At 35.7% G+C, this 20,225-nt stretch overlaps 1 protein-coding gene across 2 annotated transcripts in view; it reads left to right on the plus strand.

Moving 5' to 3' along the window:
* Nucleotides 1–20,225, plus strand: part of VPS13B (vacuolar protein sorting 13 homolog B) — a 762,353-nt gene that overhangs the window by 477,593 nt on the left and 264,535 nt on the right. For both annotated transcript variants that reach the window (XM_021688693.1, XM_021688692.1), the window contains 2 exons: nucleotides 11,923–12,049; nucleotides 13,641–13,784. In XM_021688693.1, the coding sequence (XP_021544368.1) occupies nucleotides 11,923–12,049; nucleotides 13,641–13,784 (271 nt within the window). The remainder of the gene's footprint in view (nucleotides 1–11,922; nucleotides 12,050–13,640; nucleotides 13,785–20,225) is intronic.

Here is a 20,225-nt window from a genome sequence, read left to right on the forward strand (position 1 = left end):
GGAGAGGGATGCAGGCCATACTTCCAGCAGCTGGTCCTACGTAGAGGATATGGTGCACACCTTACATGCACTACACCAGTCCTGATCTGTAAACATCACATGGTAGGAGTCAGGGTCAGATTCCATCTTTCCTCTACTTCATTCAGTTTTCAGGTTCAGGAAGTTCCAGCTTACATAATTTATAGGTCATTTTTTTTTAAGATTTTATTTATTTATGTGAGAGAGAGAGTGTGTGTGTGCACATGCACAGAAGGAGAGGGAGAGGCAGAAGCAGATTCCTCACTGAGCAGAGAGCCCACTGCGGGGCTCCATCCCAGGACCCTGGGATCATGACCTGAGCCAAAGGCAGACACTTAACCGCCTAAGCCACCCAGGCGCCCTTATAGGTCATCTTAAAAACCACAAATTCTATCAACAAAAAAAATGGGCCTTATTTTCCTAGGAGACTTTATGAGCATCTAGCCTTAACTCAGCTGTATCTCTCCCATTTATTCCTTAATTCATTTAAATAAACAGTTTGGGGCACCTGGGTGGCTCAGTCATTGAGCATCTGCCTTCGGCTCGGGTCATGGTCCCGGGGTCCTGGGATTGGGCCCCATGTCGGGCTCTCTACTCGGGGGGTGCCTGCTTCTTCCTCTCCCACTCCCCCTGCTTGTGTTCCCTCTTTCCTGTCTCTCTCTCTGTCAAATAAATATATAAAAAAATCTTTAAATAAACAGTTTGTGTTTCTGTGTGTTTTAATAACTGAGATGAAATTCACATTACACAAAATTAACCATTTAAAGTGGACAATTCACTAGTATTTTGTACATTCACAATATTGTATAACCACCACCCCTATCTATAACCACCACCTCTGTCTCATTCTAAAACATTTTCTACACCCTAAAGTAAAATTCCTTACCCAGTAAGCACTTTCTTCTACATCCTTCTCACTCCCCATGGCCCCTGGCAAATGCCAATCTGCTTTCTGTTTCTGTGGATTTATCTATTCTAGATATTTCATATAAAAGGAATCATACAATATGTGACCTTTAGTATCTGGCTCATTCACTTAACACAATGTTTTGGAGGTTTTTCCACATTGTACCATGTGTCAATACCTCATTCTTAGTTACTGTTGGATAATATTCCACTGTATGTAAATACCACAGTTTGTTTATCCATTCATCTTTTGATGGATATTTGGGCTGTTTCTACTTTTTAGCTATTATGAATAATACTGCTGTGGACATTTGTGTACAAGTACCTGTTTCAGTAGCTGTTTTCAGGTATTAGAGATATATATCTAAGAGTAGAATTTCATGGTCATATGGTAATTCTATATTTAACTTTTGAGGAGCTGCCAAACTATTTTCCACAGCGGCTGAACCATTTTACATTCCCACCAGCAATGCTCAGGGGTTCCAATCTCACCACATTCTCACCAATACTTATTTTCCCTTTTTTTTTTAAACTGTAACCATCCTATTGGGTGTGGTTTTGATTTGCGTTTCCATAATGATTAATGATGTTGAGCCCTTCATGTGATTTTTGGCCATTTTTATATCTTCTTTAGAAGAGTGTTTACTCAAGCCTTTTGCCCATTTTTAAATTGAGTTATTTTTTTGTTGATGATTTGTAGGAGTTCTTTATTCTAAACGCTATACCCTTATTTGATATAATTTATAAATGATCTTTTCATTTCTTGATAATAATCTTTGCATAAGTTTTTATAACTGATCTGAGAATCCATTGCTAGATCCAACATCATGAAGATTTATGCCTGTGTTTTTAAATTTTTTTTCGTTTGCGGATAGTTGACACACAATGTAGTACTAGCTTCAGATGTACAACATAGTGGTTCAGCTTTTCTGTACATTACGCTGTGCTCACCACAAATGTAGCTACCATCTGTCACCACACAGTACTGTTACAGTATCATTGCCTACATTACCTGTGCTATGCCTTTGATTCCCATGACTTAGAACTGAATGAAATGTATCTGTACCTCCCACTCCCCTTCACCCATTTTGTCTATCCACATCACCCCCTTTCCCCTGGCAACCATCAGTTGGTTCTCTGTATTTATAGGCCTGATTCTGCTTTTTGTTTGTTTGTTTGTTTTGTTTTGTAGATTCCACAAGTGAGTGAAATCATGATATCTGTCTTTCTTAGTCTGATTTATTTCACTTAGCATAATACCCTCTAGGTTCATCCATGTTGTCACAAATGGCAAGATCTCATCCTTTTTATGGCCGCATAATATTCCTCTGTGTGTGTGTGTGTGTGTGTGTGTGTGTAATAGACACATACCACATCTTACTTGTTCACTTATCTATCAGTAAACATTTAGGTTGTATCCATATCTTGCCTATTGTAAATAATGCTGCAGTAAATATAGAGGTTCATATATCTTTTCAAATTAATGTTTTCATTTTCAATTCCATTAGTGGAATTATTGGATCATATGGTATTCCTATTTCTGATTTTTTGAGGCACCTCCATACTGTTTTCCACAGTGGCTGTACCAATTTACATTCCCACCAACAGTGTACAAGGGTTCCTTTTTCTCTCCATCCTTACCAATACTTGTTATTCCTTGTGCTTTTTATTTTAACCATTCTGACAGGTGTGATGTGATATCTCATTGTAGTTTTGATTTGCATTTCCCTGATGTTGAGCATCTTTTCATGAGTCTATTGGCCATCTGTATGTATTCTTTGGAAAAGTGTCTTCAGGTCCTCTGCCCATTTTTTAGTTGGATTTTTTGGGTTTTGGGGGGTTTTTTTGGTGTTGACTTGTGTAAGTTCTTTATATATTTTGGATATTAATTCCTTGTTAGATATATTATTTGCACATATCTTCTCCCATTCAGTAGGTTACCTTTTTGTTTTGTTGATGGTTTCTTTCACTGTGCAAAAGCTTTTTATGTTTATGTAGTCCTAATAGTTTTTTGTTGTTTTTAAAATTTTTATTTAATTATTTATTTGAGAGAGAGAGAGACTGTGCATGCACATGGGCAAGTTGAGGGGAGGGGCAGAGGGAGAGAGAGAATCTCAAGCAGACTCCATGCTGAGCATAGAGCCCAGTGTAGGGCTCAATCTCACAACCCTGAGATCTTGACCTGAGCCAAAATCAGGAGTCAGACGCTTAACTGACTGAGCCACCCAGCTGCCTCAGCAGTCCCAGTACTTTAATTTTGCTTTTGTTTCCCTTACCTAAGGAGACATATCTAGAAAAATGCTTCTATGGCCAATATTAGAGATATTATTGCCTGTATTCTCTTCTAGGATTTTATGGTTTTAGGCCTCACATTTAGGTCTTTAATCCATTTTGAGTTTATTTTTGTGTATGATAAAAGAAGGTAGTCCAGTGTCATTCTTTTGTTGTTCAGTTTTCCCTGCACCATTTATTGAAGAGACTACCTTTTACACCATTGTATATTCTTGTCTCCTTTTTCATAGATTAATCGACCATGTTAGCATCGGTTTATTTCTGGGCTCTCTATTCTGCTCCATTGATTTATGTGTCTGTTTTGTGCTGGCACCATAGTCTTTTGATTACTACAGCTTTGTAGTATATCTTGAAATCTGGAATTGTGATCCCTCCAGCTTTGTTCATTTTTCTCAAGATTGCTTTGATTACTGAGGGTCTTTTGTGGTTCCATACAAATTTTATTATTATTCGTTCTAGTTCTGTGAAAAATGCTGTTGGTACTTTGATAGGGATTGCCTTGAATCTGTAGATTGCTTTGGGTAGTATGGACATTTTAATAATATTAATATTTCCAATCCATGAGCCTGGACTATCTTTTCATTTGTTTGTATCTTCTTCAGTTTCTTTAATCGATATTTGATAGTTTTCAGAGTATAGATCTTTAACCTCCTTGGTTAAGTTTATTCCTAGGTATTTTCTTTTTGGTGACTTGTGTCTATGCTTTATTCTGAGTTTTACGGGTTTAGCTCTCGTAGCTAGATTGTTGCTCCATTTTGAGGAGTTTTTGTTTTTGTATATGGTATGAGGTAAAAGTCCAACTTCCTTCTTTTGCATGTGGATATACAGCTGTCCCAGCACCATTTGTCTCAGTACCCAGACTCTTCATTCCCCCCTTGAATGGCTTTGGCATGCTTGTCACAAATTAAGACTTTTGAACGTCAGTTATATGCCGTAGAATGTCTTTTACACTAGAGAAACAAAATGAAATCATTTCTCATATGTTCCTGTCCCTTACAGAGATCAGTGTCCAATCAAAAAATTAGTAATTACACCCTTTTAGAGTGCGGAGAGTAAAGTACTATGGTAGACATAAATATAGGATGTTTAGGATTATGGAAGAGCCACATCAAAATCAGGATAAACACATTCCATGTACATAGGACATCTCAGGCTAAGAGATATGACAGACACATAACACAGTAAATCTAAAATTGACATAGGTACAAAGTAGAAAATTTAAAGAAAGAAATGAATGATTACCTCTGTGGGTGGGTTTTCAGGGAAGGTCTCACAGAGTATATAACTTCTGAATTTGTTTCCACGGAATCTGAGCGGCAGGAGAGGCGAGGGGGCATTTTGAACTAAAAAAGCAGTAGATTCAAAGGCTAGGAGTATGAAAATGTGGCATGTTCTACCCACTTCTGAATATCCAGTACATAATACTATGCTTGGCACATAACAGGTACTTAATAAAGAGTTGAGTGAATTAAGGAAAGATTGAATGATTAAGTAATTAAGTAGAACTAGTAGATCAAGTGACTGAATGTTTCTGAGAGGTACTGATTCAAATGAAGACAAGAGATTTTAGATCTGATGTAGGCTAGTAGTGCCGATTAATCTTGATAGAAATATAAGCAGAACCTTAATATGATTATATTTTTGTTTTTCAATAGGCATTACAGGTAAAATCAAAAGATACAAAAAGCTATTCAGTGAAGAATAATTTGCTCCCTCCCCTTGACCAATTTTAAATAACAGCCTTTATAATAGTTTTCATTCATTCCTCCTGCGTACATTACTCAGCTTCTGTCTTTAATCAAAATGTGTTTCTGTGTGTATGTTGGGGGAGAAGGGAGTAGGGAAGTTAAGCATAAATATGATCACGTTTTAAAATTTGTGGATCTTTTCCTTCTAAAACCTCAATTTTTCCATTGAGAGAATACATTAGGATTCAGTCAGGGCAGCAGAACCACTGTAAGTATTAGAGCATAAGGGATTTATTTTAGGAATAAGGCCTTGCTCAATTGTGGAAGAAGCTGTGAAGTAAGGATCTAAAGGGGACTGTGGATCAGAGACATGTCACAGGCATGTCCAGCCACTGGAGGGACCACTGGAGGCTGGGAGAGAAGTCCATGGGAGGCTGTTGCCTCTGTCGAGGGGGTGAGCCTGCATAGTCAGCGGGGCCAGTGGTCAGGAAAAAGAGCTGGTCACAGAACCCGAGAAGAGGAAATCAAGCTGGAACCTGCCTGCACCGCTGAGTCGGAATTTCACTATTTTACAAAGCATGCCTTTGAGAGAATATTGGCCAGTATTTAGTTCCCTCATGCCTCCAAATCTCATGCAGTTTTCTCTCTAAACTCTGGACCGTTCTTAGCAAGTTGTTACAGAACAAAACCACCATAAGAAACTAGGTTTGAGGAGGTTCCTTGCCTTGTGCAATGTCACTTAAAAGTAGAGCTAAGGGGGCGCCTGGGTGGCTCAGTTGGTTAAGCGACTGCCTTCGGCTCAGGTCATGATCCTGGAGTCCCTGGATCGAGTCCCGCATTGGGCTCCCTGCTCAGCAAGGAACCTGCTTCTCCCTCTGACCCTCCCCCCTCTCATGTGCTCTCTCTCGTTCTCTCTGTCTCAAATAAAAAAAAAAAAATCTTAAAAAAAAAAAAAAAGTAGAGCTAAGTATAGAACCCTGATTTGCTTTCTCTCATTCAGCTACTTTTCTTATACTCGGCCTTCTGACCCTAAACTTACACTTAGGCGAAAGTTCCTTGTTAGGTAATCACTTTTGTTTCTTTTTCTCTTATCAACCATTTTTACTATGTCTGGGCTTATTTTATAAGCTGAGGAAATGAAGTACTGAGAACTAAAATGACCTGTATTGATGTCTGCCCCCTGCAGGTTACGCACCTAGTGCCTCTTGCCCTTTTGCATGGTGATTAGTGCTTGAACGTGTGTGGAGGGGAGAAGGCCGTGGTTTTTCTTCCTTACGTATCAGCTAAGGGTGTCCTTGGCAAGCTGAAGGGGGGTGGCGTAGAGATAAAAGGACAGATCTGGCTTGGCCAGTCGTCTTCTTTGTGTCTTAGTATAGTTACTGACAGTAGGTACTCAAAAAATCAGAATATATTTAAATTGAATATAGTCATCACAATAGTATAGCATAAAATTTTAAAAACCCCTATAATATCAATTAATTCGTAGTTCTTTACAGCCCCTAACATCATAATTGTTATATATATAAACACATACATACATATATATACACATGTAAATATAGATAATAATGCCCTGATTGGTCCAAAACCCTGAATAGCCAGGTTTCCCTTCTTCAACATTTTAAGAGAAGGATCCAAACAAATATATATCAACATTTACTTAAAAGTATATGTACAACATATAACTTTTATATATTATGCAGTATTATTCTTTGAGCACTGCGCTTGGTACACTGATACATGTTATTAAAGCTTTAAAAATGAAATAAAATAACATAAATCCCTTGTCTGTTTTTCCCTTGGTAGATTCCCATTGATATACTCAATTTGTGATGTCCTTTTCTTTGAGAAACACAGCAGTCCCCTGACTTCTCCCTCCTCCATGAAGTTTTATTTTGAAGTTTTCCTTGAAAAAAGAGCTATCAAGTAGAGTTAGATGCAAGAGTTCCAGACTATAGATATAAACAACTAGAAACTATAACCAGAGCTGTTAACAATTGAACATCTCTGTAAAATTGAATTAAGTTGATATTTCAATACGGCTATACCCATAAGACCTTCTTTTAGAGACTGAAATGAATGTAATACTTGTGAACTCCATCACAAATATATTAGCCATAGTTTTGGTTTGTTAGTTTGGGTGGGGTAATTTTTGTTTATTTCTTCTTGCTTTGTTTTGTTTAGAGAATGAGAATATTTTAACATTATTTAATTTTGCCCAAATAAATTTTATTAGCATTTTATTTAAATGTAAATTATCCTCATTTCAGGTTGTAGTTCTTGTAGCATTATTCACTGATACTTTATATGTCTTTATAAGTTAATTAGATCCCCTACTGGAGGTTTCCACACATGCGTGTTTTTTCCTTATCATTTTACTTATCCTATCTTATGATTATTTTTAGTTACTTTTCCTGCTAAACTGAGCTGCACATATCCATCTTTACCATTATATTTCTAGCACCTAGCAGAGGGGCCTGGCACAATAGTGGAGACTCAGTCCATGTTCTCAAAATTTCACACAGTGATAAATGCTGTGCAAGTAATACGGCAGTATAATGGGATAAGCGTCCCTGGGAAATTTCTTTACATTAGGTCTAGTCTAATACCTAATGACAAGAATGAGTTACCCATGCAAATACCCCTGGAGTGCTTGTGTCAAGAGTGTTCTGACAGAGCAGGGACCTTTGAGTAGAAATCAGTTTTGCACACTTAAGGATCATGCCTGGCTGAGAGGAAAAGAAGAATAAGTAAAGTTTAGGGTAGGGAAGGGAATAAATGATGAATGGCTTTATAGGTCAAAGGGAGTTTGGATTTTATTTTAATTCCATTAGATGACTGGATAGTGTTCCTCTTGGGAAAAAACTCAAAACACCAAAATAGGTTTAAACTCTTAATTATATATTTTATTTTTAAATTATAAAGAATTCATATTACCCTCAAGAACCTTCTATCTAGGCAGCTGACTGGCTTAGTTGGAAAGAGTGTGTGACTCTTGATCTTGGGGATGTGAGTTTGAGCCCCACGTTGGGTATAGAGATTGCTTAAATAAATAAACTTTAAAATTAAATAAATAAATAAGAATCCTCTATCTAAAAATAAGAGGAAATCTCTGCAAATAAGTACAGTTAATAATAAGTTTATTTCACCTAGCATAATACCCTCTAGTTCCATCCACCTCGTTGCAAATGGCAAGATTTCGTGTTTTTTAATGGCTGCATAATATTCCACTGTATATCATATGATCTCACTGATATGAGGAATTCTTAATCTCAGGAAACAAACTGAGGGTTGCTGGAGTGGTGGGGGGTGGAAGGGTTGGGGTGGCTGGGTGACAGACATTGGGGAGGGTATGTGCTATGGTGAGCGCTGTGAATTGTGTAAGACTGCTGAATCAGACCTGTACCTCTGAGACTATAATAATACATTATATGTTAAAAAAAAAAAAAGAAGAAGAAGAAGAAGATAGCAGGAGGGGAAGAATGAAGGGGGGGAATCGGAGGGGAAGACGAACCATGAGAGATGATGGACTCTGAAAAACAAACTGAGGGTTCTAGAGGGGAGGGGGGTGGGGGGCTGGGTTAGCCTGGTGATGGGTATTAAAGAGGGCACGTTCTGCATGGAGCACTGGGTGTTATGCACAAACAATGAATCATGGAACACTACATCAAAAACTAATGATGTAATGTATGGTGTCTAATACAACATAATAAAATAAAATTTTTTAAAAATCTAAAAAAAAATTGTAACAGTTTTCCAATTAGTAGATTGTTTACAATAAATGGCTGTGAATATTACTGTTTTTTTATTTTGAGGAATAACCACTGCAAGAGGGTTACCAGAACAAGACTTAAGTTTATCTTCTGGTCAGGTATCTTCTATCTGAAGCTCAGCTGTAAAGCCATACCAAGAAAGTCTCATGTTGAATAAAAACCGTTCGATGCACACACAGACCATCTAGCACTTTTTATTCTTTTTAGTGGAATATTTTGGAAACCTTAGTACCATTGTTCCTACTTAGGTATAGTCTTTCATAATATGCAATTTTTCTGAAATGGGGTTCTTAAACTGCTTTAATACTTTCTACAGCGTCATTCCAAAATGTATGGAAGATGGGCAGAAGAACCTTAGCATAATTTGCGGAGCCCAGGAAAAATGACCAGAGCCTTCCTAAACATATATTTTCATGAGTATAGGTGGCACATACCTATGCCTTCTTGCATACTAACAATTTCAGAGAACCATACTTTTCCTTACTTATAATCTACTCTTCCCAGAAATTAACTGAAGAGTTTTTGTTAACATATATGATTACTTTCCTGTTATTTGTTTAGCACTTTATGATTGTCAGTTGTTTTTATATCCTCACACAGGGTTTTTATAAATTTCTGTGGGTTTAATCCTCTATGTTAGCTGACAGGTACAAATCACTGTTCCATTTCCATGTTTCTATGGACAGTGTAGAAATACGTTAAATCATTGTTCTAGTATACCAGAGAAATATTTCTTCCACAGCTCTCCTAACGTCATATGTCTTAGCATGCTATTGATCACCTGTTTTCTCTAGCTGGTTTTACTATCTTTCATTCGTTGTAGGTGATCAGCTCCTTGACCAAGAGATGTCTGAGTGGATTTTATTGTATTTTTCTAAACCAGTACTCATTATACTTCTTGAATCTGTGGGTTCTTACGTTTCATCAGTTCTGGAGCGTTCTCAGCCATTAACTCTTTGTCCCTTTTCCTTGCTTTCTGTTCTCTCTTTTTGGAACACAAATTAAATATGTTGGAATTGCCCCTCCGTGTCTCTTTTTTTTTTTTTTTTTTTTTAAAGATTTTATTTATTTATTTGAGACAGAGAGAATGAGAGAGAAACAGCACATGAGAGGGGGGAGGGTCAGAGGGAGAAGCAGACTCCTCGCTGAGCAAGGAGCCCGATGCGGGACTCGATCCCGGGACTCCAGGATCATGACCTGAGCCGAAGGCAGTCGCTTAACCAACTGAGCCACCCAGGCGCCCCCCTCCGTGTCTCTTAACTTTCCTTTTAAATTTTCCATTTTAAAATTTACTTTAGTACATTCCTGGAATTTTCTTAAATGTATACTCTAGTTTATTGATTTTTTTTCTTGAGCTATATGTTAAATGCTATTTACCCATATATTATGTATTGTATTTTAGTGAGTCTGTTTATCATTTCTGGAAAATTTTTAAATTTTACATCCTATGCTCCTATCTAGTAGAATATTGGCAGAATTTAATTATTGTAGTGATTTTTTTCAGTATTTATTTCTTTTGAAGTCTTTCAGTCAATAAAAACTTTTAATGATTTAAAAAATATATATCATTACCTCAAAGACTTATAAGATATAACACAAAAGAAAAGTTAACATTATGTACTAGAAAAGTTACAGTTTTATAGGACTGTTGACTTACGTTTTTTTTTATTTCTAAGGTCATAGGTCTTTCATATGTTGTGTTACTAATTTAATTCATCACATATTGGGGAAAATATGATATGTATAAATACTTTTTTTTTCCATTGAGTGTTTTTGTTAATACTTGCTCTTATTTGGTTTCCTGCCATCTTTTCCATTTTAAGGTATTTTTAATACATCATATATTTTAACATTCCCCTATGAGAGCACATCAGATGTTACATGTTTCTCACATTGACCATTTTATGGAACTTGAGCTATTAAGCTATAATTATGGTGTCTCTCAGGATCACAACCTTTCCTCTGTATTCACAGATTTTAATACTTCTTCCTGTTACCCTCCATTCACCAGATCTCTTAATTCTTTAAAATTGACTTTCTTGAAATCCAATACTTACGTGTCACAGAACCAGATGATCCAATTTGCTTTTTTGGCAGACACCATGTAAAGCTTTGCCCATTGCAAATTTGAACAAAAGATACTAGTACTTTGTACTTTCTAGACTACTCTGGAAGAAAATGATGTAGAAAGACTTGAGTTTTATCGGGGCTTTTTCATGAGATAATTTAGGCCAGTTCTCTCATCTCAACTTTATCACTTTATAAGTGAATAATAGAGACATGTTTATAAGGAATATTAAGTTAATGGCTCCAAGGAATTTTGAGGTACAGCTTGCTAGTAAAACGTAGAACTATATTATTTCATAAAATGAAAACTTAGAATATGGATAGTAGACTTGAAGAACTGTACTAGCTCAAGCTTTAGTTTCTCAACAATGTTTTCCAATTTCATCTTCTACCATGCAGTACTTCCTTTGAAATTATTAGCATTTAGCAATTTTGAATGTAAAGTAGAAATATTGTGCTAAATAAATGATCAAAGGTGAGAATGTATAAGGAAGAATTAAAATAGAGGCCAAATGCTATTCTGCTATCAGACCCAACAGTGCAACCTTTGTTCCCTTTAGGTGGCCTTAACCTAGCCCCTGATCCTCATTTCCTTGTAAGTAATATGGGGCTAGTAATGGACTTTACTTCACATACATGGTTGTTGTGAAGAAGCATTCAGTATCAAAGTCACAGAAGCTATTTCATGAACTGTATGTGTAATAATAATCCACGAATTGAGATGATTCTTAGAGCTTAAAAAAAGGAGGTCGTTCAGAGATTAAGAGGATATACTTGTGAACCTAATGAGTTTGAAAAGACGGCAGTTGCCAACTAGGTCAGAAATAGTAAAAATAAGAAATTAAAAATTATCCCAAAATAGGAAGTTCATTATTGGTAACAAAAGATTAAACTATTTGTAAGAACAAAAGGAATTAAAAGCCAAGTAATTTGTTGAAAGGATGAGATTAATATGAAATTAACTGCATCTGGATTTCTCAGTAATTTTATGCTATCTTTTATTAATCTGAAGTTAAGAATTGAAGTTTTAAAACTATGACTATAAATTGTACAAATAGGCACTTAAAATAATAATGTAGTTTTGTCCTACTCGTTTGTAGTGAACACTTGTACAAATTTAATGGAAGAAAGCCTCGAAAAAAATGAAATGGCTAATAATTTTTTACTTTATCTTTTAGCATACGGCGACATCAAGAAAGAAGAGCAATTTTGACTCCCATTTTAACAGATTTTTCTGTCCGAATAACTGGAGCACCTGCTATCATTTTCACCAAAATAATTTCTCCAGAAAATATGCACACTGAGGTGAGAGCTTAATTTAGGTTTCATTTTAGTCTATATAATGGAGTATATATAGAGTATATGGAATAGCTTCTCTTTGTGAGGGATTTTCTTAGTTTTAGCGCACAGGATGTCAAATTGCTTATTATTAATGTTATTATTATAACTAAAAATTAATGAATACTTTCTAGTACTGTTACTGCTTTTCATGTAGTTACTCATTTAATCCTCATAACAATCCTATTAACTGCTTCTATCCTCTTTTTATAATTTTTTTAAAGATTTATTTATGTTAGAGAGGAAGAGAGAGAGCACACATGTGCGTGAGGAATAAGAATTCTAATTATAGGGGCACCTGGGTGGCTCAGTCGTTAAGCGTCTGCCTTCGGCTCAGGTCATGGTCTCAGGGTCCTGGGATCGAGCCCCACATCAGGCTCCCTCCTCCACAGGAAGCCTGCTTCTCCCTCTCCCACTCCCCCTGCTTGTGTTCCCTCTCTCGCTGTCTCTCTCTCTCTGTCAAAAAATAAATAAAATCTTTAAAAAAAAAAAAAAGAATTCTAATTATAATAAGTAAATACAGGGAACTTGTGGGGGGGGAAGGTTATTTAACCCAAAAAGCAAAAGGAATATTCATTTCCAACATACTATTCTTTATGGCTGTATTAAAATCTACTCTGCACTGTGTAGTTTGCATTTGGACCCATTGTAAGTCTCCTTAAATCCATTCCCTTAGATGACACTAGTAAGGAGAAGGTTCTTTGGATATTTCCAAGCATTCGAACATTGTCCACATTCTCTTCATGACAGGAGACAGAACTTCTGCTTATTAAGTGAAACTGTTTTTTTCTTCTTCTTTCCTTCCCTGAATGGGTTTCCAATGATGAATGATGAAGTGACTCAAGTTATGCAGAACAGCATCAGTTAAGTAGTGGACATCTACCTAATGCAGCCAAGATTTTAGCAACTCAAAGAAGTGAAATTAATTAGTCTAGCTATCTTTGGCTTCAGCACTATTTTGTTATAAATCATTTGGAGTGTATACTTTGGAGAATACTCAAACCATACCACTTGTGATTGTAATTTCTTGCCTACAATTGCCTGTTTACATCTGTCTGCCCACTAGATTGTAATCTCCTCAAGAGCAGCTTGCCATTCAAAGCCAACCTTACTCTTTGTGCTGTCCCTAGCAGCTGAGTATCGTACATGTTATTTAGGAGATGCTCAGTAAATATTTGTTGGTTTGAATGAATGAACAGGATTATGCTAAAGAATTACATCATCACTTACATATGGAAATGATGTTAGTAGTTTGGGGTATGAAAAAGCCAAATGTATATGAAATGGTAAAAAAATTATTGTTTGTGTTGTTAGTTTGTTTCCCTGCAACTAGCGCACGGCCCAGAGCACAGCAGGACCTCATAAATGTCTATTAAATTAATCCATTAAACTATGTTGAGTGGCTGTGCTCTCCATTTCTGCTCTTCCATTAACATATGAACTTGAGTCCCAGGAGAATTCATCAACATGGTAAAGGTCAAATAAGTAAGAATGATAAATTATCATCTAATGGCTATCATGTATCTTTATCTGTATTCAACTTTTTTTTTTCCTTCAGGAGATTTTAGTGTGTGGCCATTCCTTGGAAGTGAATATAACCACAAACCTGGACTTCTTCCTAAGTGTGGCTCAAGTTCAACTCTTACATCAGTTAATAGTAGCAAATATGATTGGACTGGAACCATCAAGCAAGGCCACAGAGGTAACTATTACCTGATTATGATTAGTCTTACTGCATTTCTGCCAACTTTACGTTCATAATAAGAAAAGTATAATTAAATGCTTTCTGCTAATTATTCTGTATTTAATTTTATTCAAAATATGGTCATAAATTATTTTAGATTGGTGTTCTTTATTTTTGAAATTTGTTTAGTCTCTTTTCCTGTCATGGATCTTTGCAAAATTGCTGTGGCCTAGCCTCAGAAAAGTCTCTTAAAAATATGGTTTTAGTATCCTGCTGCAATTTTTAAAGTACAATGCAAGAAACCTGGTATAGCTTTCACTTACTCAGATACATTACAGGGATAGGACCTCTTTTGGAAGTGAACTTTGTAATAGTACTATGGGAATATCTTCAATAAATAACTTCTAAAGCATTCGTTTCCCACGCTCAGTGAAGAATGGACGCAATCATAAAAGTTGAATGCCTGCCTAGAATTTTAATTTTGATCCGGTGTACATTGGAAGCCTGCATTGTAACCACAAAGCATGTCAGCGGGAAACAAAGAAAGCTGCTTATTAGATGCTTCTCAAGATATGTTTTCTTTGCTTTTTGTTTCCATACTTCTATAATCCTATCTATACTTAGAGTATATCTCCTATAAAAACTCAAGTGAAGAAACCGTTCATCTATGAAAAAGACATTGATTTTATTTTTGTCAAGAGTTATACAGAAGACTCTGAGTTCTATTTATTAAGAAGGAAAGGAAGAGGTATTTGCTGAGAGCTACTTGATGCTAGTCAATGTGCCCGGCACTTTCATGTAAGTTAATTCATTGTATCTTTGAGCGTGTTATCACAACCACCTTGTGAGGTTGATATGGGCATCATTATCATTTTACATATTAGGATCTTGGGGCTCAGAGATGGTAAGTGACCTGCCTGAAATCATTCATACATAGCTAAAAAATGGTGGAACTGAAATTTTAATATAAGTCTTTCAAGTCAGTGCTCTTTGCATTCTACCACAGTTTGTGGATTATAACTATTACACTAGTCTCTCAGTCTTATTTTTAAAAAATTATTTTAAAATGATAAAGCTTTTAACTTTTATAAATGAAGATTCTCTGACATCTTTTACCACCCATGATTTCTGTTTGCTCAGTATCTCTTTTTTCTTGTGTTTTTTTGTTTGTTTGTTTGTTTGTTTTGGGGTTTTTTGGGGGGGGGATGGCGGAGCAGAGGGAGAGGGAGAGAGAGAATTTTAAGCAGGCTCCTCTCCCAGCACGGAGCCCAGCATGGGGCTTGATCTCATAAGCCTAGATCATGACCAGAGCCGAAATCAAAAGTTAACCGACTGAGCCATTCAGGCACCCTTTGCTCAGTATCTTTTTTAAAAGGGTTATAGAGCTATGCAGTCTCTAAAATATCAACTTTTTTCTGATATACATTAGACAATCCATAAGGATGTAGTTACATGACCTGAAAATGAATAGAGCAAAAAAATATTTTCCCATGGCATTTTCGATGAAGTCCTTGAAGCAAATTGGGTTGGAAACAATATTTTATTTTACTATATTATGTGTGCCAAGTTTATGAATCTCTCATATCAGTGAAATCTAATTCATAGATTTCTGATGTGTTTTAGGAATTTATACAACTTAGTAAATTTGTTGTTAACTCCTTACCTACCTGCTTTTGGCAATTAGGAATAAAGCTACTATTAACATTCATCTGCAGACTTTTGTGTGGATGGAACTTTTCAGCTCCTTTGGGTAGATACAAAGGAGTGTGATTGGGGATCATATGGTCAGAATATGTTTAGTTTTGTAAGAAATCACCAAACTCTCTTTCAAAGTAGCTTGTACCATTTTGCATCCCACCAGCACTGAAGGAGAGAGTTCCTGTTGCTCCACAACCTCACCAGCATTTGGTGTTTTCAGTGGTTTAGATTTTGGGCATTCTATTAGGTGTGTAATGGGATCTCTTACTGTTTTAAAATGCATCTCCCTGATGATAAATGAAGTGGAGCATCTTTTCCTATGCATATGTTTATTTTCCATCTGCATAGCTTCTTTGGTGAGGTGTCTGTAAAAGTCTTTGCCTCATTTTTTAATTGGGTTGTTTTCTTACTTTTGAGTTTTAAGGGTTTCTTTGTTTATTTTGGATAACAGTGCTTTATCAGATGTGTCTTTTGCAAATATTTTCTCCTAGTCTGTGGCTTGTTTTCTAATTCCCTTGATACTATCTTTCACAGAGCAGAAGTTTTTAATTTTAATTATTTTTTTCATGGATCATGTCTTTTTTTTTTAAAGATTTTATTTATTTATTTGAAAGAGAGAATGAGATAGAGAGCATGAGAGGGGGGAGGGTCAGAGAGAGAGGCAGACTCCCTACTGAGCAGGGAGCCCAACGTGGGACTCGATCCTGGGACTCCAGGATCATGACCTGAGCCGAAGGCAGTCGCTTAACCAACTGAGCCACCCAGGTGCCCTTCATGGATCATGTCTTTGGTGTTGTATCTAAAAAGACATCACCATACCCAAGATCATCTAGGTTTTCTCTTATGTTCTCTTCTAAGAGTTTTATAGTGTGTGTTTCACATTTAAGTCTATGGTCCATTTTGAGTTCATTTTTCTGAAGGGGGTTAGGTCTGTATGCAAATTCATTTTTTTGCATGTAAATGTCTGGTTGTTCCAGCACCATTTGTTGAAGACACTGTTTTTGCTCCATTGTATTCCTTTTGCTCCTTTGTCAAAGATCATTTGACTGTATTCATGAGGATCTATTTCTGGGCTGTCTGTTGTGTTCCACTGACATATTTGTCCATTCTTTCACCAATACCACACTGTCTTGATTACTGTAGCTTTTTTTAAAATTTTTTTATTATGTTATGTTAATCACCATACATTACATCATTAGTTTTTGATGTAGTGTTCCATGATTCATTGTTTGCGTATAACACCCAGTGCTCCATGCAATACGTGCCCTCTTTAACACCTATCACCAGGCTAACCCATCCCCCCATCCCCCTCCCCTCTAGAACCCTCAGTTTACTGTAGCTTTATAGCAAGTCTTAAGGTATAGCAGTGTTAGTCCTCCATTTTTGTTCTTCTCTTTCATTATTGTATAAGCTATTCTGGCTCTTTTGACTCTGTAAACTTTACAATCAGTTTGCCAATAGCCATTAAATGACTTCCTGGAATTTTGATTGGGATACATTGAATCTATAGATTAAGTTGAGAAATGACATCTTGACAATATCGAATCATCTTATCCATGAACATGGAATATTCTCCACTTATTTAGTTCCTCGATTTCATTCGTCAGAGTTTTATAGTTTTCCTTATATAGATCTTCTATATATTGTTAGATTTATACCTAAATATTTCATTTTTTGTATGCTAATATAAATGCTATTGTGCTTTTAATTTAAAATTCCACTTGTTCATTGTTAGTATATAGAAATGTAATGTAATTGACTTTTGCATATTAACCTTATATCCTGCAACCTTGCTATAATCACCTATTCATTTGAAGAGTTTTCATGTTGATTCTTTCAGATTTTCTACATGGACAGGCCTGCCATCTGTAAACAGAGACAGTTCTTCTGTCCCAATCTGTAATAATTTTATTTCCTTTTCTTGCCTTATTGTACTAGCAAGGAATTCCAGTATGTTGAAAAATAGTGATGAGAAAGGACATCCTTGCCTTCTATCTGATCTTAGTGGGAAGGTTTCAGTTTCTCACTGCAGGTTTTTTGTATGTAATGTTTATCAAGTTGAGGACATTTCTGTCTATTCCTAGTTTACTGAGAGCTTTTATCATGAATGGGTTTGGATTTTGTCAGATGCTTTTCATGCATCCATTCACATGATCATGTGATTTTTCATTTTAAGTTTATTGATGTGATGGATTACATTAATTGAGTTTTAAATGTTAAGCCTTGCTCAGTGTAGCATATAATTCTACACTAAGTGTAGTATAAATCCCACTTAGTGTGGTATATAATTCTTTTTATACATTGTTGGATTATATTTGCTAGTATTTTGTTGAAGATTTTTGTGTTTTTGTTCAAAAGAGATATTAGTCTGTAGTTTCCTTTTCTTATAATGTCTTTTTCTGGTTTTGCTATTAAGGCAATACTGGCCCCGTAGGTTGAGTTAGAAAATATTTTTTTCTGTTTCTGGCCTCTGAAAGAGACTGTAGAGAATTGGTATAATTTCTTCCTTAAATGATGCTAGAAATCATCAGTGAACCCATCTAAGCCTGATGCTTTCTTTTTTGGAAGGTTATTAATTATTGCTTCAGTTTCTTTAATAGACATAGGCCTATTCACATCCTCTCTTGTATGAGTTTTATCTGATTGTTTTTCAAGAAATTGGTCCATTTTCTTGAAATGGTTATCAAATGTATGGGCATGGACTTGTTCATAATATTCCTTTATTATCCTTTAAATTCCATAGGATCTGTAGTGATATCCCCTCTTTCAGGTCTGATATTGGTCATTTGATTACTTTCTCCCTTTTTCTAGTTAGCCTAACTAGAGGCTTTTACGGATTTTTGCTCTGAGTCTTACTATTTCTTTTGTTCTGCTTGTTTTGGATGGTGATGATATTTCCAGACAATCTTTGACAAAGTTTTATTTGAAAGATTAATTTTAAAAGTTATTCAAGAATGTGGTGGATGACTTTTGTTAGTAGAGGAAACATTTACACTATAAACAAAGGGGAAGAAAGATGGACAAATTTTTGAAAATAGAAGTGAAAAACAGTGGAACAATCTAAGGATTATTGCTAAAACCAAGATTTAATATTAATTTTGATTGTATGGACAACTAATACACAAACTTTTAAGTACATAGTTAAGGAGAAGCACTTCAGGCAATAAAATGACCAGCTGATAGTTGAGGCAAATTGCTTCTCATGTTGATCAAAACTTTTCCAATGTTTTCACTCTGAAAAATGTACTCTAGATAGGGTGAGGCCACTGGATCAATCAGCCTATATTTGTATTGTTTGATTTTTATTTGTCCCCTTTGAGTGCTATGACTTTCATGATTGCTGGCTCCCAGAATATTTCTCTTTTTTAAATTATTGTTTCTCCATACATATGATAGGCCGAGAAAGAATATAAGAGAAAGAAACACTTAATATTCAAAAACCCAAAGTGCATTTCATATTTACAAAGTACATGTGCTTTCATACTCCATTCTATAATTCATCTCTATGACAGCAATTGGTTCTTTAACACTAGAACAACAGGAATGTTATTTGGATTTCTTACATCCTAGTCCTCTGCCATTTACATGAAGTCAGAGTCAACCTCCCAGATAACTTCATAGTCAAATCCAATTGTACAATTCAAACTGTTTTCCGGAAATAGAGCTCCAGTATTCATTCTTGATTTCTGGGTAGGGCTGTGGTGATTTACACAATTGGTTTACCCTTTAGAGGATTCTTTGCCTTCTTGCAAGATAATCTTGGTCTCATAAAGGCCCAATTATATAAAAATGGTTATTAGTAATATAATCATGACATTCATGCGGGTAAGAATTAACAAGAGAGATAGTTTAGTAACATGTACCAGTAAATGTCAGGAAATTTTTGAAAGAGAATGTGAATAAACAGAGAACTAAATAACTTTTTAATTTGTGCAAGTCTATTTATGCATGAATAATGCAGGCCATTTTTATATGATAAAAGGAAACCAAAAAAATCATAAGTTTTCCTAAAGCTGTTAGTATACAGGACATGATAAAGAATTATTCAAAAACAAAGCCAATGAGAAATCCTACCTTTATATCATTTTATTTCAGTTGCTGTCATACAGAAAATACAGCATGAAGAAAATTTGCTTGAAATTTTAAAGTATTAGACTGCTTTAAACTGAGATAATAGTTGAGTAGTCTATCTGAAATCTGTGAAACCATAAGCAATATAGATAAGGTACTAAAACTAGTCTCTTAACTTGAAATTGTTAGTTTATTTTTATAATACAGTGGTATTTTTATCAATAACTAATATATGTGTCTAACATAGTTTGCTTGGGTAAGTTTTTACAGTTTGCTATAAGACAATATAATATGTTGGACTTTTTTTTTCTGTGTACTGTGATTGAGTATGTGCCCTATGGAGTAGTGATGGAAGTTGTTTTCTTGGTGGCAGTATTACTGTTTTAGCCTGGAAATAATCTTTGGAGTTATTCTTCATTTAGGAATGGAAATTCTTATTTTTTAGTCAATGGTGAAAAATTCTTGCAAGGCATACTTGACCAGCTTAAGGATTGCTAGGAATAATTAGAACTAGGAACTTAACAGTAAAGAAGAGGGAAGGGACTTTGAGTGGTGGTGTAGTAACAGGGGTTTTTTGGAGTAGAACATTAGGCAAGATGAGGGAAATAGAGGCAAAGTATACCCTGAGAACACAGATGAGCAGAGGTGGGGTTTGAAAGTGGGAACTGAGACCAGTATGGGAGAGGATGT

Source organism: Neomonachus schauinslandi, chromosome 4 (genome assembly GCF_002201575.2).
Source record: "Neomonachus schauinslandi chromosome 4, ASM220157v2, whole genome shotgun sequence".
NCBI classification, from domain to species: Eukaryota; Metazoa; Chordata; class Mammalia; order Carnivora; family Phocidae; genus Neomonachus; species Neomonachus schauinslandi.